Source organism: Dermacentor silvarum, chromosome 1 (genome assembly GCF_013339745.2).
Source record: "Dermacentor silvarum isolate Dsil-2018 chromosome 1, BIME_Dsil_1.4, whole genome shotgun sequence".
NCBI classification, from domain to species: Eukaryota; Metazoa; Arthropoda; class Arachnida; order Ixodida; family Ixodidae; genus Dermacentor; species Dermacentor silvarum.
The window spans coordinates 320,366,811-320,390,342 of NC_051154.1; the positions used below are offsets into that span (position 1 = coordinate 320,366,811).

Here is a 23,532-nt window from a genome sequence, read left to right on the forward strand (position 1 = left end):
TACTTTTCTTGTGGAGAGTCAAGGTAGCTGTGGAATCCTTGTAGATATTTGCCAAGATATTCACGTATGCCTCCTGTACTCCTTCAATACGCAATGCCTCTATGGCTGCTGGTATCTCTACTGAATCAAATGCTTTTTCTTAATCTATGAAAGCCATATAGAGAGGTTGATTGTACTCCACAGATTTCTAGATTACGTCATTGATGACAGGGATATTGTGACCTGTAGTAGTGCGAATAGGGCAAGCGCAGAGGCGGAAGAAGAAAGAAGTGCGCGTGCTAACCGCCCCGCTCGATAGTTAGCTCTCGCCGCCGTTTTTCTCCAGAGCCCAGCCGCTCTCAACAAACGCCGTCAGCCCCCTTTTGAAGACGCGTGACAAAGTGGGGGAGGTGCGGGGTACTTCTCACTCATGCCACAGACGCCTCCTGGGAGCAGAAGCACCAGCCCTGTGTTAGTCCATACTCCCGTCCATCGGACCAGCCGCAGGATCCAGGGACTGCCCCCTGAAGACACCGTAGTGCTTCAGACTACCCCAACCGGTATGGAACGTGCAATGACGAACCGGTATACACTTCAGAACCCGCTGGTGCCGAAGTTGTTCCATGGCGACGTCTTCGAAGACGTCGAAGACTGGATGACCGAATTCGAGCGCGTCGCCGAATACAACGAATGGGATAACGCGACTAAACGTAGAAATGTCTACTTTTGCCTCGAGTACGGCGCGCGTACATGGCTTCAAAACCGTGAGGAGCAACTGACGTCGTGTCGCGAGTTCCGCCGTCATCTACTGGGCACCTACGCCAGTCCTGATCGCTGCGAACGAGCCGACCGAACAATTCAGGTCCGAGTCCAGCTTCCCAACGAAAGCGTTACCGCGTTCGTCGAACATATGACGCGCCTCTTCAGACGAGCAGACCCTGGAATGACCGAGGACAAGAAGTTGCGTCACCTGATGCGAGGGGTGAAGGAGCAGCTCTTCGCTGGTCTGGTGCGCAATCCTCCGAAGACTGTCGCCGAATTTCTATCCGAGGTTGTCAGTATGGAGAACATACTTCAGCAGCGCTCTAACATTTACGATTGGCAAGTGAACGCGACTACTGACATGTCCACGGCCATCGGAAGCCACAATGACCACCTTCGGGACCTCATCCGCACCGTTGTGCGCGAAGAGATACTGAAGGTTTACGGCACCCCACAAGCCACGGTGAGCTCCATCGCGAGTGTTATAAGAGATGAAGTGCACCAAGCGCTCCGGTCCACCGTTCCTTTTGCTAACACCGCGCCTGCATCTTCTGTACACCACCGTGCGACCTACGCAGAAGTCTTGAGACAGCCTGCTTCGTCCCCGCCGCTGTTTGTTCAGGCCGCTCATCCGGTTGCACTCCCACCAGCCCAGCCAGTGCCGTACATCGAGGAACGACACACGCCTCCACCGTTTCCCCATGCTGCTCCTCCGGTTGTGCTTCCGCAAGAGCAACCGGTACATTACGCCGACGATCGACGCATGTCCCCTCGGAAGTCAGATGTTTGGCACACTCCGGATCGCCGTCCTCTGTGTTTCCACTGTGTTGAGGCAGATCATTTGTACCGCCAGTGCCCAAACCGACGCCTCGGGTTGCGGGGCTTTTCCGCCTACTCGCCGCCACCCCGTCTGGACCAACGACCTCGGGACATTGAAGATTATCTGGCTCAGCAACGCGTGGCCCCGCCTACCGGGCGGCAGTCGCGCTCGCCGTCGCCAAGGCGATTTTCACCACCGCCCCAGCGGTATTCCAGCGGGCGGTCGCTAAGTCCCCGCCGGGAAAACTAACTACAGCGACTTTTGGGGGCGAGGCCGCTGGCAGTCAACGCGCTGAAGACCTCCGATCGACGCGAGTAACGAAGGGTACCGGTCCGACATCAACTGCAGCTGAACGGAATGACCGGCTTTCGCTCGACATACCAGTGGTGATCGACGGTCACGCGGTTAGCGCTTTAGTGGATACCGGAGCGGACTATTCTATATTAAGCGGGAAGATGGTGACGTTTTTGAAGAAAGTGATTACCCCTTGACATGGCTCGCAGATTCGTACGGCTGGCGGTCACGTCGTTACTCCTCTGGGATCCTGCACGACAAGAATTCGGATTCGAGGATCGACATTCGTGGTGAGTTGCCTTGTCCTACGCGAATGCTCTCGCGACGTCATTCTCGGAGTTGACTTCCTGCAGGAATACGGCGCTGTTATTGACTTACGGGGAGGTGTAGTCACCTTCTCAGCTGACCAAGCAATCGGCACAAACGACGACAAACGACGTGCCGACGCGCTTTGTTTCCGCCGAAAGTGTTACACTTCCTCCACGAGCCAGTGTTCTAGTCGAAGTGATGTGCGGTGGAATGCGCGAAAGGGGAGTGGTTGCAGAAAGTAACTTAGCGCATTTACTGACGCAAGGTGTTTGTGCGGCCAGCAGTGTGCTACAGCTTCGTGATGGTCGATCTAAGTTGCTAGTCAGCAACTTTAGTAACGAGCATCGACACCTCTTCCGCGGTACTTCAATAGGGTTTGCCGAAGAAAAAGAACACGTCGCTGAATGCTTTGCCCCTGAACCAGTGAGGATGGCTCACAAGTCACTGGGCAACGTCGACATTAATCCAGAGTTATCTAACGACAAACAGGCAGCACTGCACGAGCTCTTGCTTGAATTCAGGGCATGCTTTGCAAGCTCGTCTAAGGTACGTCAGACTTCGGTTTCAAGGCACAGGATCATCACATGCGACGACGCACGCCCGATACACCAGCAGCCCTGCCGCGTGTCGGCAAAGGAGCGCGCAGCGATTCGTACGCAAGTACAGGAGATGATTAATGACGGCGTGATCGAACCTTCCAACAGCTCATGGTCATCTCCGGTCGTTCTTGTCAAAAAGAAAAATGGAACGCTACGCTTTTGCGTCGAATACCGGAAGCTCAACAACGTAACTAAAAAGGACGTGTACCCACTGCCATATATTGACGACTCGCTAGATAGACTGGGGCGTGCCCAGTTCTTTTCGTCACTCGATTTGAAAAGTGGATACTGGCAGGTCGAGGTAGACGAACGAGACCGCGAGAAAACGGCCTTTGTGACTCCCGACGGCCTTTACGAATTTTGAGTGCTCCCTTTCGCTTTGTGTTCCGCCCCAGCAACTTTCCAGTGAATGATGGATACTCTCCTCGCTGGATTCAAGTGGCAGACTTGCCTTGTGTATCTTGACGACGTAGTTGTCTTTTCTGAAACATTTGAGCAACATCTTCATCGCCTGCGGCATGTGCTAGAAGTGCTCCGATCGGCTGAGCTCACGCTTAAACCAGAGAAGTGTCACTTCGGTTATGAAGAGCTCAAGTTTCTCGGATACGTCGTCAGCGCGAAAGGAGTTCGACCCGATCCCGACAAGCTTGCCGCTTTAGCAGCTTTTCCTCCTCCTGCCGACAAGAAGGCCGTCCGACGCTTCCTGGGCTTGTGTGCGTATTATCGCCGCTTCATCGACAACTTCTCCAAGATTGCGGAACCCCTGACTCGCCTTACCAGGGATGACACACCATTTGCCTGGACGAATGAGCAACAGGCAGCCTTCGCTGAACTACGACAACGCATGCAGTCAGCACCCGTCCGGGCACATTTCGACGAGGAGGCTGACACCGAGGTGCATACTGACGCCAGTAACATCGGCCTTGGTGCAGTAATCGTCCAACGTCAAGGCGGCATTGAAAGAGTAATAGCTTATGCTAGCCGCTCGCTGTCCCGTGCCGAGGCGAACTACTCTACTACAGAAAAAGGGTGTCTCGCGTTCGTCTGGGCGATCACGAAGTTTCGCCCTTATCTCTACGGCCGTCCCTTCAAAGTGGTGACAGACCACCATGCTCTATGTTGGTTGGCGAATATACGCGATCCTTCAGGACGGCTGGCACGGTGGAGCTTGCGGCTGCAGGAATTCGACGTCACCATAGTTTATAAGGCTGGCCGCAAGCACGAAGACGCCGACACGTTGTCGCGTGCTCCCGCCGAATCTGTCAGTCGACAGTCAGAGGACGACGACGGCTTCCTGGGCGCCCTTACTACGTCGGACTTGGTCAGATGGCAGCGTGACGACGCTGAAATTCGACCTCTCATCGACCAATTAGAGGGCCTTCAAACAGCCATAACACGGCATTTAGGTCGCGTCTTGACGTCTTTCTGTCTAAGAGACAATGTGCTGTACAAGAAGAACGCCCGCCCGAATGACCGAGCCTACCTCCTAGTAGTTCCCAAAGACTTGCGGGACGATATTCTTTTCGCTTGCCACGAAGAGCCTACATCTCGCCACCTCGGCTCCTCACGAACGCTTGCTAGAGTGCGCGAGATGTATTACTGGCCCGGGATTTCGGCGAGCATCAAACAGTATGTTCAAGGCTGCCGTGAATGTCAGCGACGAAAGTCACCACCCCTGAAGCCCGCCGGGTTATTGCAACCCATCGAACCACCTCATAAGCCATTCGACCAAGTCGGCTTGGACATTATTGGGCCTTTTCCTCTGTCAACCGACGGCCACAAGTGGGTGATTGTCGCCACTGACTATTTAACCCGCTATGCCGAGACAGAGGCGCTCCCACGAACCACGGCTTCTGAGGTAGCGCAGTTCATGTCTCACATTGTATTGCGCCATGGTGCCCCATCTTCTGTTATCACAGACAGAGGAATGGCGTTCACGGCTTAGCTCATGGACGAAATTTTTCAACTAAGCAATACCAGGCATCGAAACACGACCGCTTACCATCCGCAGTCCAACGGCCTTACGGAGCGATTAAACAAGACCATCACAGACATGATCTCTATGTACGTCGACGTCCAGAACAAAACATGGGATCGTATCCTGCCTTATGTGACCTTCGCGTATAATACCGCCGTACAAGAAACAACGCGCTTCACACCATTTCGCCTCGTCTACGGCCGCGAAGTACAGACCACGGTGTAAGAAGATAGGTGCTCCGACGGCGCGCCCGCGCTGGGGCGAGAGAGCGGCCACTTCATGTGACCGGAAGTGAGCACCGCCGCTAGGGGCAGCACGGGTTCAGGAGGCCTTGAAGAAGCGGCGCAACAGTGGATAATTTACGACCTCCGTCAGCATTTAAACACCCATACCCAAACACATGCAATTTTTTGTTATTTAGCCGCCAAATCCGGAGCAGGTAGAAGGTTTCATGCCACTTACAGTCAAAATACCGTCATTTCGAACACGAGAGAGACGCGTCGTCTCCTCGAGCAGACGGCGCGCTGCGCTTACCGCTGCTCGCCGCGTCGGAGTCAATCGGAATGTCGGCAGAAACATAAAGGGACGCTCCTCCAACCAACTAGAGTCGTTTTAAGCAAGCGAACGTCATATATTCATCGAAATAAAGCACTTCTGTCGCGCGTGCCCATAAAAGCGCCAGCAAAGCGAGCGAAAAAGTGGCCCCCCAGAACATGTGCTGCCCCTTGCGGCAGCGGCGTGCGTAGAGTCACACTACGTGGCCGCGCCTCGCACCGCCGTCGGATCACCTTCCTTTTTAAACCGTGGTACAGACGATGCTGGACGCTATGCTTCCATGCCATGACGCCGAGAACCTAACTACTGACGCAGAAGAATTTGCTCAGCGCGCTGAGGAGGCTCGCCAACTCGCGCGGCTGCACATCGGTGAGCATTAACACGCAGATGCACGACGCTATAACATCCGTCACTGGCAAGTGCGCTACAGTCCCGGAGACCAAGTGTTGGTGTGGACCCCTGTTCGCCGCCGTGGTCTTTGGGAAAAGTTGCTCAGCCGGTATTTTGGCCCATACAAAGTGCTGCGCCGCATTTGTGACGTGAACTATGAAGTCATTCCAGACAGTGCGGCGCAAACACGGCGTGGACAACCACCTAGCCCTGACGTAATTCACGTCGTACGCATGAAGCCCTACGTTGCGCGTTCGTGATTTTTACGCTCCCATATGCACCTAATGCACTTACTCTCTGTTTCTAGAGAGGTAGAGAATTGTTTCTAGCTACGCTACTGTAGCTCTCACTGTGTTCTGTGCGCGAGCATCTTCAGTGAGCGTGTTTTAGTTTTTGCTGTTTTTTCTTGCCTTTCACCCACCAGTTCTTGAGCACCGAGCCGATGGTCTCTCCGAGGAAGGGGGAAAATGTCACCTGTAGTAGTGGGAATAGGGCAATCGCAGAGGCGCAAGAAGAAATAAGTGCGCTTGCTAGCCGCCCCGCTCGATAGTTAGCTCTCGCCGCCGTTTTTCTCCAGCGCCCAGCCGCTCTCAATAAACGTCGTCAGCCCCCTTTTGAAGACGCGTGGCAATATGATCCATCGTTGAATATCCTTTCCTGAAGCCAGCCTGTTCTCTTGGTTGATTGAAATCAAGTGTTGCCTTGATTCTATTGGAAATTATCTTGGTGAATATTTTATACAATACTGAAAGCAAGCTAATGGGCCTATAATTTTACAATTCTCTGACGTCTCCCTTCTTATGGATTAGTATAATGTTGGCATTCTTCCAGTTCTCTGTCACACTTGAAGTCGTGAGGCATTGCGTATAAAAGTGATTATTTTACGTGCCTGTAAATGCAGGTACACAAGCGCTTTTGCATATCGCCCCATCTTCATGCGGCCGCCGTGGCCGGTATCGAAACCGCAACCCCGATCTCCGCAGTGCAGTGCCATAGCCACGAAACTACCGCAGCGGAAGCCGTAGGCTTCAACCCACATGACTGTTAATTGGATCCCAGGTATACATCCACTCGGATCTGTAGTTTACGTTGCGCCCTACCAGGCCTGTAACAAAGGGTGGTGAACGAACACGATCGGCCCATTTCCAAGGTCGTAACAGCTGTTCAGTGAAAAATTGCTGAGACTTGCGCAATTTTCAACCTGTACACGTGAGATGTTCCGAACAGTTTGCCATAACGCATAACAAGTTTCACCTCGTTATAGGTTTTCGACTGCCCCACGCACCCCGACCAGATGATGATGGCGGAAGTGCATTTTAGCTTCAGCAAATACAGAGCTGGCCTCGTAAACCATGTCTGTACTGTATTTTTATTACTCTTAGGTGTAGGACTGCTTGGTGTTCTTTGTCGCAAGCCACAGTAAGTGTCAGAGGAGCCCTTTCTGCTTTTATATCTGTCGTTTGAGGAAATAGAATCAGCGTGCATTCAAGATCAATGTTTTTATTCTTCATTTTATGGGAGTGTATACAGTCTATATTGAGTTGTTCAGTCGGTATATATAATATATATATATATATATATATATATATATATAGGGTGTCCCTGCTAACACGCAGCATGGTTTTAAAAAAGAGGAACGGCGTTACGCGACGCAAACCTAGTGCGTATTTTTTCCAGTGCAGTGGAGTAGCCGCCAGTAATTTATTCATTACGGCCATTTATTTAGTTAATTGTACATAATTATCGAACTTGAGAAGTACTGTCCTAATCATCAAATTGTCAATGAGAAAATTGTAGAGCAACATCGAAAACTCCCGATACCGCTTTCTGTTGCTCAATACGTGGTACGTAAATGCGTTTTCCGAGTGTGAAATGAGCCCGCGAATACACGCAGAATTGCCACGGTACTGGCCGCTCGAGGCGCTTTGCGTGTATTCGCGGGCATCTTTCACGCTCGGAAAAACACATTTATGTAGTACGTATTGAGAAACAGAAAGCTGTATCGGGAGTTTTTCATGCTGCTCTACAACTTTCTCATTGACACTTTGATAATTAGGACACTAATTCTCGAGTTAGAGAATTAATAACAATGAACTAATTAAATCTCAGAAGAAATTGCTGGCGGCTATTCCACTGCACTGGAAACAATACGCACTAGGATTGCTTCGCGTAACGCCGTTCCTCTTTTTTAAAATCGTGCTGGGTGATAGCTGGGACACCCTGTATAGTCCTATATATTATCAGTTCCACTCTCAATTGTGTTGTTTGGTGTTTTATTGTGTTCAAAGTACAGAGTACAGTGACGAAGTGTGATGTAATAGTTACATTTTCTATATTAATGGCTGTTCTTAGTGTTACCATGGCGTTATAGGAGCCAAGTCAAACATATTCCTTAGTCTTTAGCGCCAGCGTAATGGCAATCATGCACTTTAATGTAGTATCAATCAAATAATTAAATTAGAAAACATAATACCATTACAGCGGAATGCCATGAAAAGTACTAAAAAGTTAAAGATGCTTACAAAAGCATCAAATAAATCTACCGTGGGTCGAAAGCTCTCTCACTTGGTGCATGAATGAATAGCGAAATTTTGCGGGTAACACAAGTACAAACAACAAGACTATATGGCGATGCTGAAACAATCTGGCCTCATCACAGGATAGTTCCAGGCCCGTCCCGTGTTCTTCTTACTCTGCCAATTCGTCGTGTTAACCGCTAGATTTGCCATTTAACTATGAAAATAAAAGTGGCCAACACATGCAGTAGTCTAAAAACAGCAACTACCAAGGAGGCGGCATAAACGTAGAAACCCGACAGTTGAGTAGCCTTCTCGAGCTCTAGGGTTAGTCTTAAGAGGGAAAGGCCACCGCTTCAACACCTGGGACCTCTCAGGTTCAAGACGTGGGGCTCCAGTTTCGACACATTCGTTTTATGACCGTTATGACGACTTGATGATGGATATTTCTCCCGGTGCACGGGAAACAAACGGACAGCAGTAGCCTTAATTAAGTGCGGCATTTACCGTTCCTAGCCTGCTTTGGCGATTTCGCGACTCACTGAACCTGAGCTCCTAAAGTCCTACGGGACGCTTAACCGAGAGAAATCCGGATTTTACATGTAGCCACGAAAAAAAACGAAATGTCGGTGTGCCTCTTAGTGAGAAAATAATGTTCTGCACATGCTGTTTCCAACAAGGGTGAACACTACAGGATACTGACCCACTCAGGTGCAGCAGTTGCACTAGCCATCTCTGAAATACTGACCGTTTTATAGGCTGTCATATCATGCGAGATGGTTCAGTTACCAAGTCGGAGTTTCTAGGGTGCAAAAACTATCGGAATAGACAGCAGTTATTTCAATCTATATGTCAGTTTCAACTTTTCTTAACGAGCCCACAAATTTTGAAAGCAGTAGCTAATTGTTTGAGACGATTTCAAGATTTCCTGAACTTGCATAGAAGTATTTTAACTTCCATTCAAATGTTTTTTGAGGTGCAAGAATATTCCCATAGCTAGCTTTTATCTAATTACCTTACCCTCGTGATGACAGGATGATAATTTCTAGCGACCCACGCGATTCTGTCGACGGGAGACGTCTTTGCAGCTTTGGCGGTGCTGCATTAGCCGGTGTGGGAAATAATATCCGATACGCACCACTTAAAAATGCCGGCAGTGTAAGCACGTGATTTCGCCAACGCCGGAGCTCGCCCACCGAGTTTGCACTGAACATCTCTCCTCTTTAAAACGGTATTCCTACATGTAGTCATTTTCACCCAACTACTCGCCGTTCTTCGAAAAACCGCAAACACAGAACCACCAGGTTAAACCTCTAGCTTCTCGCTAAAGTTAGCATCTATCGCTCTCCGTCGAGCCAAGCATATTGTAACGATGTGGCATCGACGGGGACGCGGAGCAGCACCAACAAAGACACTTTATCAGTCGCCAAGAAAACCAACAACGTCTTCTTCGTCTCCACGCTTAACCCAAAAGCCCGCGCTACTTCAACCTTGTCCCCACTGGCACATACGCGCGGCGATATAGTTGTTCCATTGGCTCCCCCCATAGAAAAAAAATCATCGTCCTGATCATAGAGGCTTGGCAAACTGCGATAAAGTAAAACAACTGTGCAGTCTTGTCCGTCTTCAAAGTACGGCTTCATACGAAGCACTTGAACGACCTCGGGTAAATGCCGTCGGCGCTTTGAACAGTGAGAGCCATCCGGAACGACTTCGTAGGTGACGTCACTGATGCGTCGAAGAACTATGTACGGCCCGAAGTATCTGCGCAGGAGCTTTTCAGAGAGCCCACGCTGACGAATAGGTGTCCAGACCCACACTTTGTCGCAGATCTTGTATGTTACGGGTCTGTGTCGAAGATTGTAGCGTCTGGCGTCACATTGCTGTTGTTCGTGGATTCGCCAACGCGCAAGCTGCCTAGCTGCTTGTGCTCGCTGTGTGATCTCTTCAGCACCCATCTCGTTGTCATCAAATTCATGAGAGAGCATTGCGTCTAATGTTGTCGTAACCTGACGGCCGTACACGAGGCTGAAGGGTGTCTTGCGAGTGGTCTCTTGACGAGCCGTATTCTACACGAAGGTGACATAGGGTAAAACCTCGTCCCAGTTCTTGTGCTCTACATCGACGTACATGCTTATCATGTCAGCCAGTGTCCTGTTGAGTCGTTCCGTCAGGCCGTTTGTTTGAGGGTGATAGGCCGTGGTCTTCCGGTGGGCGGTACCACTTAAACGTAGAACGATGTCCAAAAACTTGGCCATGAACGCAGTACCTCTGTCCGTGATGACTAGTGCCGGAGCGCCGTGTCTTAAAACGATGGATTCAAGAAAAAATTGCGCCGCTTCATCTGCTGTTCCCCGTCGTAGATCACCTGTCTCGGCATATCTAGTGAGATAATCCGTGGCGACGATTATTCACCTGTTGCCGGTAGCAGACGTTGGGAAGGGGTCCAGAAAATCCATGCCTACTTGTGCAAATGGTGTGGCAGGTACTTGAACAGGGTGCAGAAGGCCGGCTGGCTTGACGGAAGGTGGTTTGCGGCGCTGGCAATCCAGACATGTCTGAACATAATGCTTAACGACCGCAGCAAGTCTCAGCCAGTAGTAATTCTGCCGAATCCGTGCCTACGTGCGAGTGTAGCCCAAGTGCCCAGCGGTCGGCTCGTTGTGGCAGGCGTGTAAGATTTCACGTCGAAGCGATGAGGGAACAACGAGTAAGTAGTTGCTGCCGCTAGGGGAAAAGTTCTTCTTGTAGAGTACGTTGAGGCGCAAGCAGTATGACGTCAGCCCTCTTGTATATAGCCTTGGCACGCTGTTGGTTCGTCCTTCCAGGTAATCAATCAGCGGCAGCAATTCAATGTCATCCCGTTGCAGAAAGACCATGTCGTCATCGTCTTGTGCTGCCGTCTCAACAGGAGACCAAGAAAGGCAGTCGGCGTCTGCGTGCCGTTTTTCTGACTTGTATGCGACAGTAAAGTCGAACTCTTGGAGTCTAAGACTCCAACGTGCGAGCCGGCCGGAAGGATCTTTCAAATTAATGAGCCAGAAGAGCGAATGGTGACCGCTAATAACGGTGAAAGACCGACCGTACAAATACGGACGAAATTTCAGAACTGCCCATACCATTGCGAGGCATTCTTTTTCAGTGGTGGAGTAGTTAGCCTCCGCTCGGGACAGTGTCCTGCTGGCGTAAGCGATCACCTTTTCGCTGTCGTCCTGCCATTGTACTAGCACCGCCAGTAGACCGACATTACTATCGTCTGTGTGCAATATCGTCGGAGCGTCTTCTTCGAAGTGTGCAAGCACGGGAGGCGCTTGCATGCGTTGCCGGAGCTCGTGAAATGCCCGCTGCTGGTCTTCGCCCCAAGTGAAAGGGATATCTACTCTGGTGAGCTGTCTTAACGGCCACGCGATGCGTGAGAAATTTGCAATAAATCGCTGGTAATATGCACATAGTCCCAGAAAACGTCGCACGGCCTTTTTGTCCGATGGGGCCGGGAAATTAGCGACGGCCGCAATTTTATCCGGATCAGGTCAGACTCCTTGGTTACTGACGACGTGACCGAGGAACTGGAGCTCTTGAAAACCAAAATGGCACTTTTCAGGCTTCCACGTGAGACCGGCAGATCATATTGCTTCAAAAACAGTTTTCAGCCTTCGTAAGTGTTCGTCGAACGTTGCGGAAAAGACAATCACGTCATCCAGGTACACCAGGCATGTTTGCCATTTGAGTGTCCATTAGATGCTGAAATGTTGCTGGCGCTGAACACAAACCGAAGGGGAGCACCTCAAATTCGTAAAGTCCGTCAGGCGTCACAAAGGCGGTTTTCTCACGGTCTCTCTCATCCACTTCGATCTGCCAATAACCGCTTTTCAAGTCCATTGAGGAAAAGTAGCACGCGTTTCGCAACCTGTCCAAGGAATCATCAATACGTGGCAGTGGATAAACGTCCTTCTTTGTGACCTGATTGAGCTTCCGATAGTCTACACAGAAGCACAGGCTACCATCCTTCTTTTTCACTAAAACTACAGGTGACACCCAAGGACTATTACATGGTCGAATAACGCCATCTTCCAGCATCGTCTTCACTTGTCTTTGGGTTGCCTCGCGTTCCTTCGGGGCCATGCGATAAGGGTTTTGTCGAATAGGTCGGGCGTCGACATCAGTAATGATGCGATGTTTGGTAAGTGGCGTTTGACCAACTCTTGACGCAGATGAGAAACAGCCCTGGTACTGGTTGATGAGCTCAAGAAGACGGTCTCGCTCAACGGCCGTTAACGTCGAACTAACGTCTACAATAGGCGCAGCTGTGGGGATCGTAGATGTCGTCTCCTGCGCTAAGTGGCAGTCTTCTATCGGTATTACTTCGTCGAAATAAGCTACAGCAGTGCCTATCACGATGTGTCGACGCTCGTTACTAAAATTCGTCAGCAAGAGTTGGGCGCTTCCGTCAATTACATTAATAAGTGCTAATTAATATGCCGCAATTCAGTGCTAGCGCATTGATGTGTTCAGCGACTCCAGTCCCATTCTGCAGGCTGTCACAGTGCACGGGTACGAGAGAGCAACTCCGCGGCAAAAGTATCACGTCGTCTGCAGCTATACGTAAGCGACGTTGTGGATGCTCCTCATGCGTGACATTATCCGAGTTCGCGGCAAACGAGACGCTTGTGTCGCGGATGTTAATCACGGCACCGTACTCACGCAGGAAATCCATCCCCAATATAAGTTCCTTGCAACGCTCAGAAAGAATGACGAGGGTGGCGACGAAGGTTGAACCGGCGAATAAGAGTCAGGCTGTACATTTCCCGACAGGTGTCATCAACTGACCTCCGGCGGTTCGTATGTTGGGTCTGTGCCATGGCGTCTTCACCTTCCTTAGTTTGTCGGCGAGCTGTGCGCTTATTATTGAAAAATGGGAGCCAGTGTCAACAAGAGCGGCTACTTGGTGGCCGTCAATGCGAACGATGAGGTCGGCGCTGACGGCGTCAGTTACGTCTTTCGTAGTTGAGTCCGTCGTATTTGTCGTTGCATTCGCCGTCTTTGCCGTATTCGTCGTTGCATTCGTCGGAGTCTTTACATCGTCATACGTCGATAATGGGGATATGGCGAACTTCGAGTACTGGAAACCTCACCCCCGGAGGTCGCTGCGTCTAGTTTCCCCGTCGCGGGCTAGGAGACCTGCCCCTAGTGACGTCGGCAAAACTGCGACGCGTCGGTGAATTGTAGCGCGCAGGTGATGGCGAAGGAGAACGTGATCGGGGAGTCGTATTTTGCGGCAGGTCGTTCACAGGAGCGTCGTAGGCGCGTCGACCGTCATACGGAGAATAGGCGTAGTTGGTAGGAAAGCTTGGGTATTGGGCGGCGCGATAGTTGTTCCATTTGTGGCAAACTCGATAGACGTGTCCAGCTTCGCCACTATGGTAGCACACTGGTCGGCGATCGACGGTGCGCCACAAATCGGTTTTCCGACGCTGATAGTTCGGTGGCAACTCTCCATGGTGCCAAGGATTGGCGTGCGTGTGTCGAAGATGCGACATTGTTTGTGGTGGCGGGATCGGCGAGGTCGGTAGAGTTGACGGGGGTGACGATATCGACTCTGTTTGTAGCGTAGGTGATGGTCTAGTTGTGGGTGTCAACGGTGTCGAAGTTGCGTGGGCTGGACGGCGAACAGCCTCCGCATAAGTAAGGCGCCGCGGCGCGTTACCACAGTCTGGCGATGAAAAAGCTTGCCGGACTTCTTCCCGGACTACATCAGCTACAAAAGATACCGTTGGCGCCGATTCCGTACCCGTAGTCACAAATCCGAGCTGCCGAAGCTATTCTCGCACAACCTCTCGGATAATTTCACGCAGAGGCTTGTCGTTACTTGCCGCCAGAACGGAAGTGTTCGCCGCCGAGTTACTCATGTCGTGCTGGCGGTATCGTTGCTGCAGGGCCCGTTCAATGGCTGTGACCTCTTTTGTGAACTCCGCCACTGTAGTCGGTGGATTTCTCACAAGGCCGGCAAACAGTTGTTCTTTCATTCCGCGCAAGATATACCGTAGCTGTCGCTCCTCTGGCATGTCAGGGTCTTCTCTACGGAAACGACGGGCCATATCTTCCGAGAACATTGCAACGCTCTCATTGGGTTTTTGAATTCGGATTTCGAGGAGACGCTGCGCATTTTCCCTCCTGTCGATGCTCGTAAAAGTATCCAGCAGCTGTGCGCAGAAGTCGTCCCAGGTGGCAAAGCTTCTCTCCCGGTTGACGTACCACGTACGAGCATTGTCCTTCAGATAGAAATAGACGCTCGAAAGTTTGTCCGCCGAGCTGGTCACGTGGTTGTACTTGGCGACGCGCTCGAACTGATCAAGCCAATCTTGGACGTCTTCAAAGGCATCACCATGAAAGCTCTCCGGAACCATAGGGTTCTGCAGGGTTACTTGTGTTGGAGCCGCGGTGGCCATGGTAGTTGCAGGGGGCGAACGATTTCTTGAGGTTTCTTGCAGGGGACCGGACTCGGGCGTTAGGCCTAGTAGGCGGCGACTGAACCGCTGGACCGTTGTTTCGATGCGCAGCGCTTAACCTAAAAGCCCGCGCTACTTCAACCTTGTCCCCACTGGCACATACCCGCGGCAATATAGTTGTTCCAATATGAAAACACACAAAATCAAGCATCCTCCTCGAAATAGCTTGATATAGATTTGGCAAGCCATATCCGCTATTCGTCATGCATAATACACTGTCGCTGCCAATATAGAGTACAATGGGCATGGATGTCAAGGTCATTTAGAACAAACCGATAAATAACGCTCGATGCTCTGATGCTCGCGGATGCGTACGTGGAAAGTGGCGCGAACGCTAAATAATACGGTACACCACAAAAGCATACGGATCAAACGTATAGGGTAGGTGCAGCGGCGCAGAAAAGTCGACAAACACAAAGGAACACGCAGAGCGAACTTTTACAACACAAGGAACTGCAATTTAATAACAGAGCGGGGAATTTTAGGCGCTGTAGGAATACATCCTGGGTGGGAGGCCCAGTGTAGAGAAATATCCTCGGGGCTTCGCAAATTACGACATGCTGAAAAACACAGGCACTCACAGGCGGAAAGCTTGGTGAGACGAGTCATGTGCATTGGGTTAAGTTACAGACGGCCGGCTTCATTAAACGGTCATGAAAAAAAATTACTGTCAGCGGGCTCGCGTTCGAATCCGAGGTGTTTAATACTACGAGAGGTGCCTCTGCCACACGCTATCTAGTGTTGATTGAATCTGGCTTGATCATAGACTATCGTAAACAGTTTTGAGCCTGTATGCGCAGTACACTTGTGAACGAAGGAATCAGATATCAGTAGGCTTTGGTCAGTCTTTTATGCCTGTGTGTATGACTGTCTATATGTCTCTCTATTGAGTAGTGCGTTCAGGGAGGACTCACGGCTGCCGAACTTGATGTCGAAAGCCACGAGATGGGGCCAACAGAGCATGGGATGTTGCATAATGCAGCGCTTCCAATGCGCTACGGTGCTTTGCATACATCGCGCTAAAGAACCTGCTTTTTAATCGGTAACACGTCAAATCTAACACGTTCCTGCTTCAACGTCCGTTAGAGAGGTTCTTAGAAATGCAGAGAGAACAACTGTGGAATTCACATGCAATTCTTACAATTACGTGTCGCACATGAAAAAAATGTGTCAATGAAAACCTACTCCTTCGTATGCAGATATCACAAAAACAATACATGAATATTGTGTAAGGGGCCTGGCTACTTCATTTCTAGAAGTCACAGGATAAGCAATATATTGTTATAGAGCAAAAGTAATTAATTATAAAATGATTATGTGCCTATAATGACTCAATTATTTGGGTAATATGAGTAATGCAAACCAACAGTAAAATTATTGTTAAATAATCATTTATTATGAATCTTACGTTTTCATTACTTGAGTTATTTCAAAGTTCGATAATTAAAATTAATTTAGTAATTCAGTAATGAATTAGACGCATTAAACAGTTAATATTGCGGTGATAACCTCTGCGTAAGAATAAAAATGGGATGCCTCAGTGAAAATCAAGACTTTATATTAAACAAGGCGTCATTTGATCTACATAAACTACAAAAAAATCCGAAACAACACAAGCTTCGACGTACGCGCCAGCGGCGTAAAACCAGCACAGCTGACAACAGCAGGAATGTGCGACGGGTCGACGGATGTTGGCGGCGGCACTGCTGTCGCATGGGCTGGCCAAGGTCATTCCAAATTGGTCGCGAAGCTACGGGCGAAAAGCGCGTTAGAACGAATTGCCATCGACATCAGCAAGGGTGGTTATGGGAGCAGCGATTGAAGCGCCCCTATGTTTGGAGGGAACCAACGTTGGGAAAGAAAAAAAAGTTTTTTAATTAAAGCGAGACACCGTTAGATTCAGTCCACAAAAATAAAATTCCTAATCAACTTTATATACGCATGGCGAGAAAAAAAACTCTATTTTACTTAATCATTATTAATAAATACCTTTTTTCAGCGACCCATAAGAGCGCCCACCGATAGCGGCCGGCGTTGACGCCGCTATCACTTGATGCAATGCAGCTGTTGCAGCGTGCAGAAAGGCGCGCTGTAAAGTTAACCTGTTACAATACGCCCCCCTCACATGTTGTGTTGTGTTGTTTTGCTTGTCGGCGTCTGTCTGAATTTGGCGACGTGGGTAGTTTCATCGTTTCTTAGCCTGTTCAGTGAAAAATAGCGAGTTGCGACCGCTAGATAATTGTTTACGTTAGTAGTTTTCGTTTAGTAGTAGCTCAGGACTTTAGTAGTAGCTCAGAACGCCCATCAAGTCGAATGGCGGGGCATTTTAATATACAGCTCTAATGCAGGCCTCCGAAAACAAATTACGCGCCTTTGAGAACAAAATGACATCACTTCTATTTTTAACGGATATGACGTCACCTTATTTTTTCTTCCGCCGGAAGAGTTCTCTCCTCACACAGATGGCGCTAAGCCCCATAGATACTATACTACTATTGACCCTTTTCCCGGCGCTCCCGTGGGCGCTGCCATGTTTGATCACGTGGTGACGTGTCCATTGCTTGCCTCAGTCGCCTCCGTTGCCTCCGTGTTTACAATGCAAGCGCGTGACGCCGGTGCAGCGCAGCAAACCTACGTTTCGACGCAAATCATAGAAGTTGACTGTGTGGACGAGAAGAAGCTTTGACCACAGCCTTAGAGGACATGTAAGTGCTTTCAGAGCTCATTACGCCTTGTCCAAACGGCGTGAGCAGCGTATACGGTGCTTCTATTAAAAGCGGGCTAGAAATGTATTGCAAGCTGTGCATACATTCCGCTTATGAATTAAATCAGGATCATGCAGTGTGCTCTTCCTTCTTTATTTGGCAAGCATTTTGAAGCAGCGGCTTTTCATGTTTCTGACTCAGTAAAGTTCCTTCTCGTTGCTCGGTGTAGTCACTATTTCATTGTTTATTTTCAGCCTAATCGCTCGCGGGTGTGCTCTGCTGCGATAGATTTGCTCTTGCTGCGCACAAAGCTTGGAACGTAAAGCGTCTGTACTTCTGTACTGTTCCCTCGCTTACTCTGTGGACCGTCACGAAACGTTCAGCTTCCAACATGCGCGTCTTTTCGGTGTAGTCGCCCTCACTCATGCTTTGGCACATCGACACATTGATTCAAGTGTGCGCCCATTCACTTATGATTGGTACGTTGGCGATAGGGTGGGCGTCGTAAGTTTGCGTGCAAATAGGGGTTGATGTGTGTAGATATCGCGCGAGCACGCGCTATAAGCCTCACAATGTCATACCAACAAGCCCAAATCACTGCATTACAATAGGTTGATTCCATTCCTTAATATGCGAATCACTATTTTTGCAGCGAACTACCGCACACGCCTTTCCTTTATCGTTACACATTTTGCAGCATGAATTGGGCGCAGTGCATTAGCAAACACCCAGTTGCATTTCCGACAGCTGATCGCACAGTAGCAGGGCAGAATTAGCAGTAATGGTTTCGTATTCGTGCGCATTCGCTGAGGCAACATATGGCGCGCCGCCGAAAGCGCCATCTCGTTCCTCTAGAGCAAACTGTTCCGCGAAAAGGGTCAATATAAAAAGTAGCGCCAACCATTTCCCTCCTCCTCCGTTCCACTGTCGCGCTCGGCGCGGCAAGGGCGATCGAGGCGCGATCTTGACAGTGTCGGCCCTGTCGGCTCATGTCGGCCCTGCCGTACCAGACGATGGCAAACGCGCTACCAGATTAAATCCGCGGAAAACTTCGATCGCGCCCTGCGGAGCAGTTTCGGAGGTGCTATTTGGCTTCGTCAGTCAGTAACTGGCCTTAATAATGCCGTTTTGGAAGTAGCAACGCGACGATGTGAGGCGGCGCAAATACAAAGTGTGCAGCAAGCGTTTGCGCTCGCCGGATGACAAGCAAAAAAAAAAGCCTTTTGCCCTCGCCTTGTCGGTTGCGCCAACTGAAGGCGCAGCAGCATGCCATCACAACGAAGTTCTTGTCCCTAACACGTTTGATCCGTTTGTGCGTGCAGCACTTTCGTCGCACAGGCCCGAGAATGGTGGTCGGAGCGCGCTGGAAAGAAAACAATATACAAAAGCGCACCGCGTGCTTCCGCGTGACACGGATTGGCCAATGAGGAGCGGAGGAGGTTTGGGCGACAGGAAGCAGCCAGGAGGAAACGCCGAGGTGAGCGCGGTGGCGGCAAGATATAAGAATGGCGCTACTTTTTATACACAGGGGCTCTATGATCCGCCGACGAACCGCCATGTTTTGAACGTATGGGCTTCTATGGAAGCTTCGCTATACCAGGTATATTTACCTTGGGCTGGCATCCAAGTGCCGGACCTTTCCACACTTTTCGCCTCAGGGCAATGCAGGGCGCGTGCCGCCCCTGAACACACTACCCCCTTCTAGTACACCTTGAATTCACGTAAACGTTTACAGGTCGGGCTATGTCAGCCTTAAGTAAAGATGTGAAAGCCCGCGTGCATGAACCATACCGAATAGTTCATATACATTCCTATGCTTATGTCAGTGTCAACGTGGTCGGTGCATCAAACGTGCTATAAGACGGTAGTGTTCTGTTCGCACACTGTTTTCTCGCCTTGACGCTGACTGCTGCCGTGTTCTCGGCCTGATTACATTTCTGCGTAAACTGCCACAGGGGTGATGAAATCATGTATGTAAACGAGGAACCTTTAGTTGCCTTGTATTCGTGCGCTCCCTTTGGACATTCGCATACAGGATCACTGAGCCAACTGGCCTGACTAGATCACGTTAGTATATATATATATATATATATATATATATATATCATTGAACATGAGCCTCTCGTACATGCAGGCATTACCACTCAATGGAAGTGTTCGCTCACTATGACGTGCTCGACACGGCCGGACAGCGTGTGGCTGAGGGCCACAAGGCGAGCTTCTGCCTCGAGGACAACGTGTGCCAGCCCGGAGTGGACAAGCGCTACAATTGCGCAAACTACGGCGACCAGGGAATCTCTGTCGGCTGCACCGACACCTACGCACACAACATCGACTGCCAGTGGGTCGACATGACCGACGTGCCACACGGACACTACACTCTCAGGGTGCGGATGCGCAAGCTTAAAGTGATCGTTTCCTGAAATAAAAAGAGCCTATAGCGATTTCGGAAACTTGAAGTGGTTCATAAAGTTCGAAGATATCTCACTAAAGTCGATAGGAATGTCGGCCTCGGACGTGACGCACAGTAATCCAGCAGCTGACATTAGTGCTTCCATCTGGCGAAGTGTGCTCAGGAAAGTAGGTATTATCGCCACCTAGTATCAGCGTTTGATTACCAAGCCGTTTTATGTTCATCAGGGCGTGACCAGTGATGAAGCACTATAATTTAGTCACTGACTGCCTAGGAAAACGAAAGTTACTGTAGTTTTGCAAGGAAGCAAGGAAACGTCCCCCTGCGCTAAGAGAAAGAGAGGGATTGAAGTGCCCCGTTAGCCAGGATTACGCCACAGTAAGTATTCTGTGGCGTAATTGAAGATTAAAGATTGACGGCAGTGACGAATAGCAAAACAAATGAATTATTTTAAAGGTACAAAATACCTCGTGTATCTTCAGGCATTAGGAAAAATTGGAACGACCTGCGTAGACAAAAGACAAACATTGTAGACAAACTGCCTTGAGGAAAGGCTTGCTTCCCGAATTTGGGTTTATTTTCATCATCTATACATTTTTATTGGGATTGCAGTAAAAATACCTATAACAGTCGTTTAGAGGCGTCGGCTGCAGTCTGTGGTTAGTGCTTCGAGATAACCTATGTTTTTATCAGCTCATCCGATCCCTCTCATAAGTGCTGATGTAAATATGAGCATGTACCAAAATCTACATTGTTGGTGTTTTGGAATCTGCGGAGAGTGCGTAAAAAACCCTACTCTCCTACTACGCAGGTGTCCATCAACCCGGAATACAAACTGGCTGAGATGAGCTACGATAACAACGCTGCTATATGCGACCTCATCTACACGCAGACCTACGCTGCCGTCACAAACTGCACTCTTGGAAGGCCGTGAACTCGCAGCGACAACGAGAACGCTCCTTGCCCAAGAGGACGTGCATCTCAAGGAGCGTCGAGATAAAGTGGACACGTCAATGTGCCTGTTCGGACTCCTCCGACCTACCACATATGACCGTTCATTGGTTGGTGCTGCACTCAAGGTCCAAGTCGCAGCAATGGTGTTTGCGGCAGTCGAGGAAAAAGGACAACTCGCGCCTGTGTGAATGTTTTTTTTTTCTTTTTGTAAAAAAAGTTACGACGGCATCAGTCGCAGGGTCTACACGGCAGCATCCTGGTAACGACGGATGTGCTCGCGAGACCGTCTAGCGTTCTGCTTGACCGCCTTAAGGTACAGCGATCATAGCGAGCTGCAAGCGCATTCAGCGGAAAGGACTCGAATGATATAGCATACCTCTACGTGTTCTAATACGTTAGATGGCTCTCAGAGTTACCTTCCTAAGTGTGCATGCCACTTACACAACACTAGTGACCTGCATGATGACTTAGACATCGGGTGTGGGGACAGATGCTCGGATCAACAGAACCCCGTGAATCGAAGTTCGTAACGACATTTGTTTTTTCATGCCTGTTGCGTCAAAATAGTCTCCAGAACGGCGCTGCGACGCTGCTGACAAATATTGAATAAAAAAAGAATGAGCGCCGCAAGGTGACTGACAATGACTGGCTGGACCGTGGATGCCACAGGGTATCCGGACGTCTAATAAATGTGGAAAGAATGTGAGATTGCTGTAGGCTTGCAAAGTCGCCAAACTAGGAGCTACCCCCCCCCCCCCTTTCAAGCCGACTTGAAATCAAGCTCGGTTCAATACTCAGGTTTGGCAGGGGGATCTTCACCAACACCAAATACATCTTAGCGCTTCCTGTAACATTGTCTCTGGTCGTGCCTGTGTGTTCTTAGCGGGATAGTGCAGTCGACTTCTCGGGGAGCTAGGGCTTGCTACTGCCCAATCCACCCACCCCTGGTCTGTTGTGATTTCCTGTGCTAAGTTAAAATTGAAGAGACATATATTTACATGAGCCCGTTTCAAAGGTCAAGTTAGGTTCATATACATGCAGGCGCGGCTGAAAATTATGTAAGTGAAGTTATTTATAATAAGGTTTGATTCGCAAATCGTTGAGAAAAGTGACCATCCACATACGCCACACAAGCAGTAGGCGCATAGATAGCCGCCTTAACACCACCACCAATGACGAGCAACTGAAAGCTGATATGCTGATGTTCAACGGCTACTTTATGCCACCTGCTGGTACAGTAATTGCACTGCCCAAGAAACTTGAGTGTTTTCTGATGTATACGCTAACAAAATAAAAATTACAATAATAAAAAGGACATCAAGCAGCGTGACACTTTTTCTTAGTGTAAGATCGACATATAAGGTAACACACGAAGGATATGTGAGTCTGGTTACCGAACAGCAACGAGCAAATCCACAGAAAAAGCGTAGCCAAAACAAGCACAAATAAAACAAAACAAGAACAAAGAAACAAAACCACAAATTACAAGCCACAGCACAGTAGGATGCGCAGTGCCTAGAATTTGTATATAAGTCTTAGTATATAAACCTTCGTCCTGCAGTGGACATAAACGTAGAATGGTGATGAGGATTATACAGTCAAAAGTGGTAGAGCAAGGAATGTCACTGGAGTCATCGCTTCGACATTGGTTCTTGTTAAAGCGCTGGCTCCAGTGACATTCCTTATTCTATCAATGTTCATCACTTCATGCATCCATATTCCTGTGAACCTTTCTATTGTTTTAGCATACAATCGTGCTTGCTTATATGAAACTTACATAAATGTTTACATTTTTCTTACAAATATTTGTCTTATCGCTTTCCGGATTTCACGTAAAAGTGCAGACAAGCTGCATGTTTGTAAACAAAGAGACATGGCGAGCACAATGCAGGGAAAAAATGTAATACCATTCTTACACTCTTTCCAAAGTAATAATGCAAAGCTTGGCCACGTGTGTTAACCTTGCCTCCGAGAAAATTGGTATCACTAGGGTATGTCGTTTTCTTTTAAGTTTTTTGGCGCTTATTTAACGCGAAGGCAGAGCCACCGCCACTTTCGTAATGTCATGCTCAGACAGAAACTTGCCCTAACTGCATCCTCTATAAATAAATCTAAAATTCGCGCCATGTCCCTGAACCCAAATCCATTTGCAATCTCGCCAACGGGGCTTGAATTGAATGCAAACAGCTGCCGCGCGGGTATTTCTTTCACGGGTTAAGGAGGCAGAAATACTTGCCAAGAGCAGTAAAAAACTCATAGCACGCTTACGGCTGTGAAACGTGAATGCCTAAATTTTAGCTGCGTTGTGGGCAAGGACTTCTTGCTCCCAATCTCAAGCTCGTTGAATCGCTTTTGGGGTTGAAGGTCCCGCATGTTTCACAATATTTAATTGTAAATGATGTTTTATATTGTTCTAGTTTAAACTGTAACGCTCCTCACCGATGCTGGAGTACACGTCGGTTTTCTATAAGCGTACACTAGCACAGCTAAAGCGCTTTGACGACGGGGGCTTAAGGGCAATAGGATGACGACGAGTGTATGACTACAATGGCATGACGATGACCATGTGGCGATTTTATGGTGACGACGACGTGAGAATGACGGAAGGAGTAGAATCAGACGAAAGCTGGAATGACGACAATGGAAGGAACGCGAAGGCATTCCTTCCATGCCTTCGCGTTCCATGCCGACGACGGCATGGAATTGACTGCATGGCAATGACTGTATATATATATATATATATATACAGGGT

The 23,532-nt window shown here is 49.2% G+C and overlaps 1 protein-coding gene across 1 annotated transcript in view; it reads left to right on the forward strand.

Annotated features, from left to right (window-relative positions):
- Positions 1-22,385, forward strand: part of LOC119437318 (lysyl oxidase homolog 3) — a 54,727-nt gene extending 32,342 nt beyond the window's left edge. Inside the window, exons 7-8 of the mRNA XM_037704372.2 lie at positions 19,548-19,800; positions 20,638-22,385. Coding sequence (XP_037560300.1) covers positions 19,548-19,800; positions 20,638-20,760 — 376 coding nt within the window. The 3' untranslated portion in view covers positions 20,761-22,385. The remainder of the gene's footprint in view (positions 1-19,547; positions 19,801-20,637) is intronic.
- Positions 22,386-23,532: the final 1,147 nt, after the last annotated feature.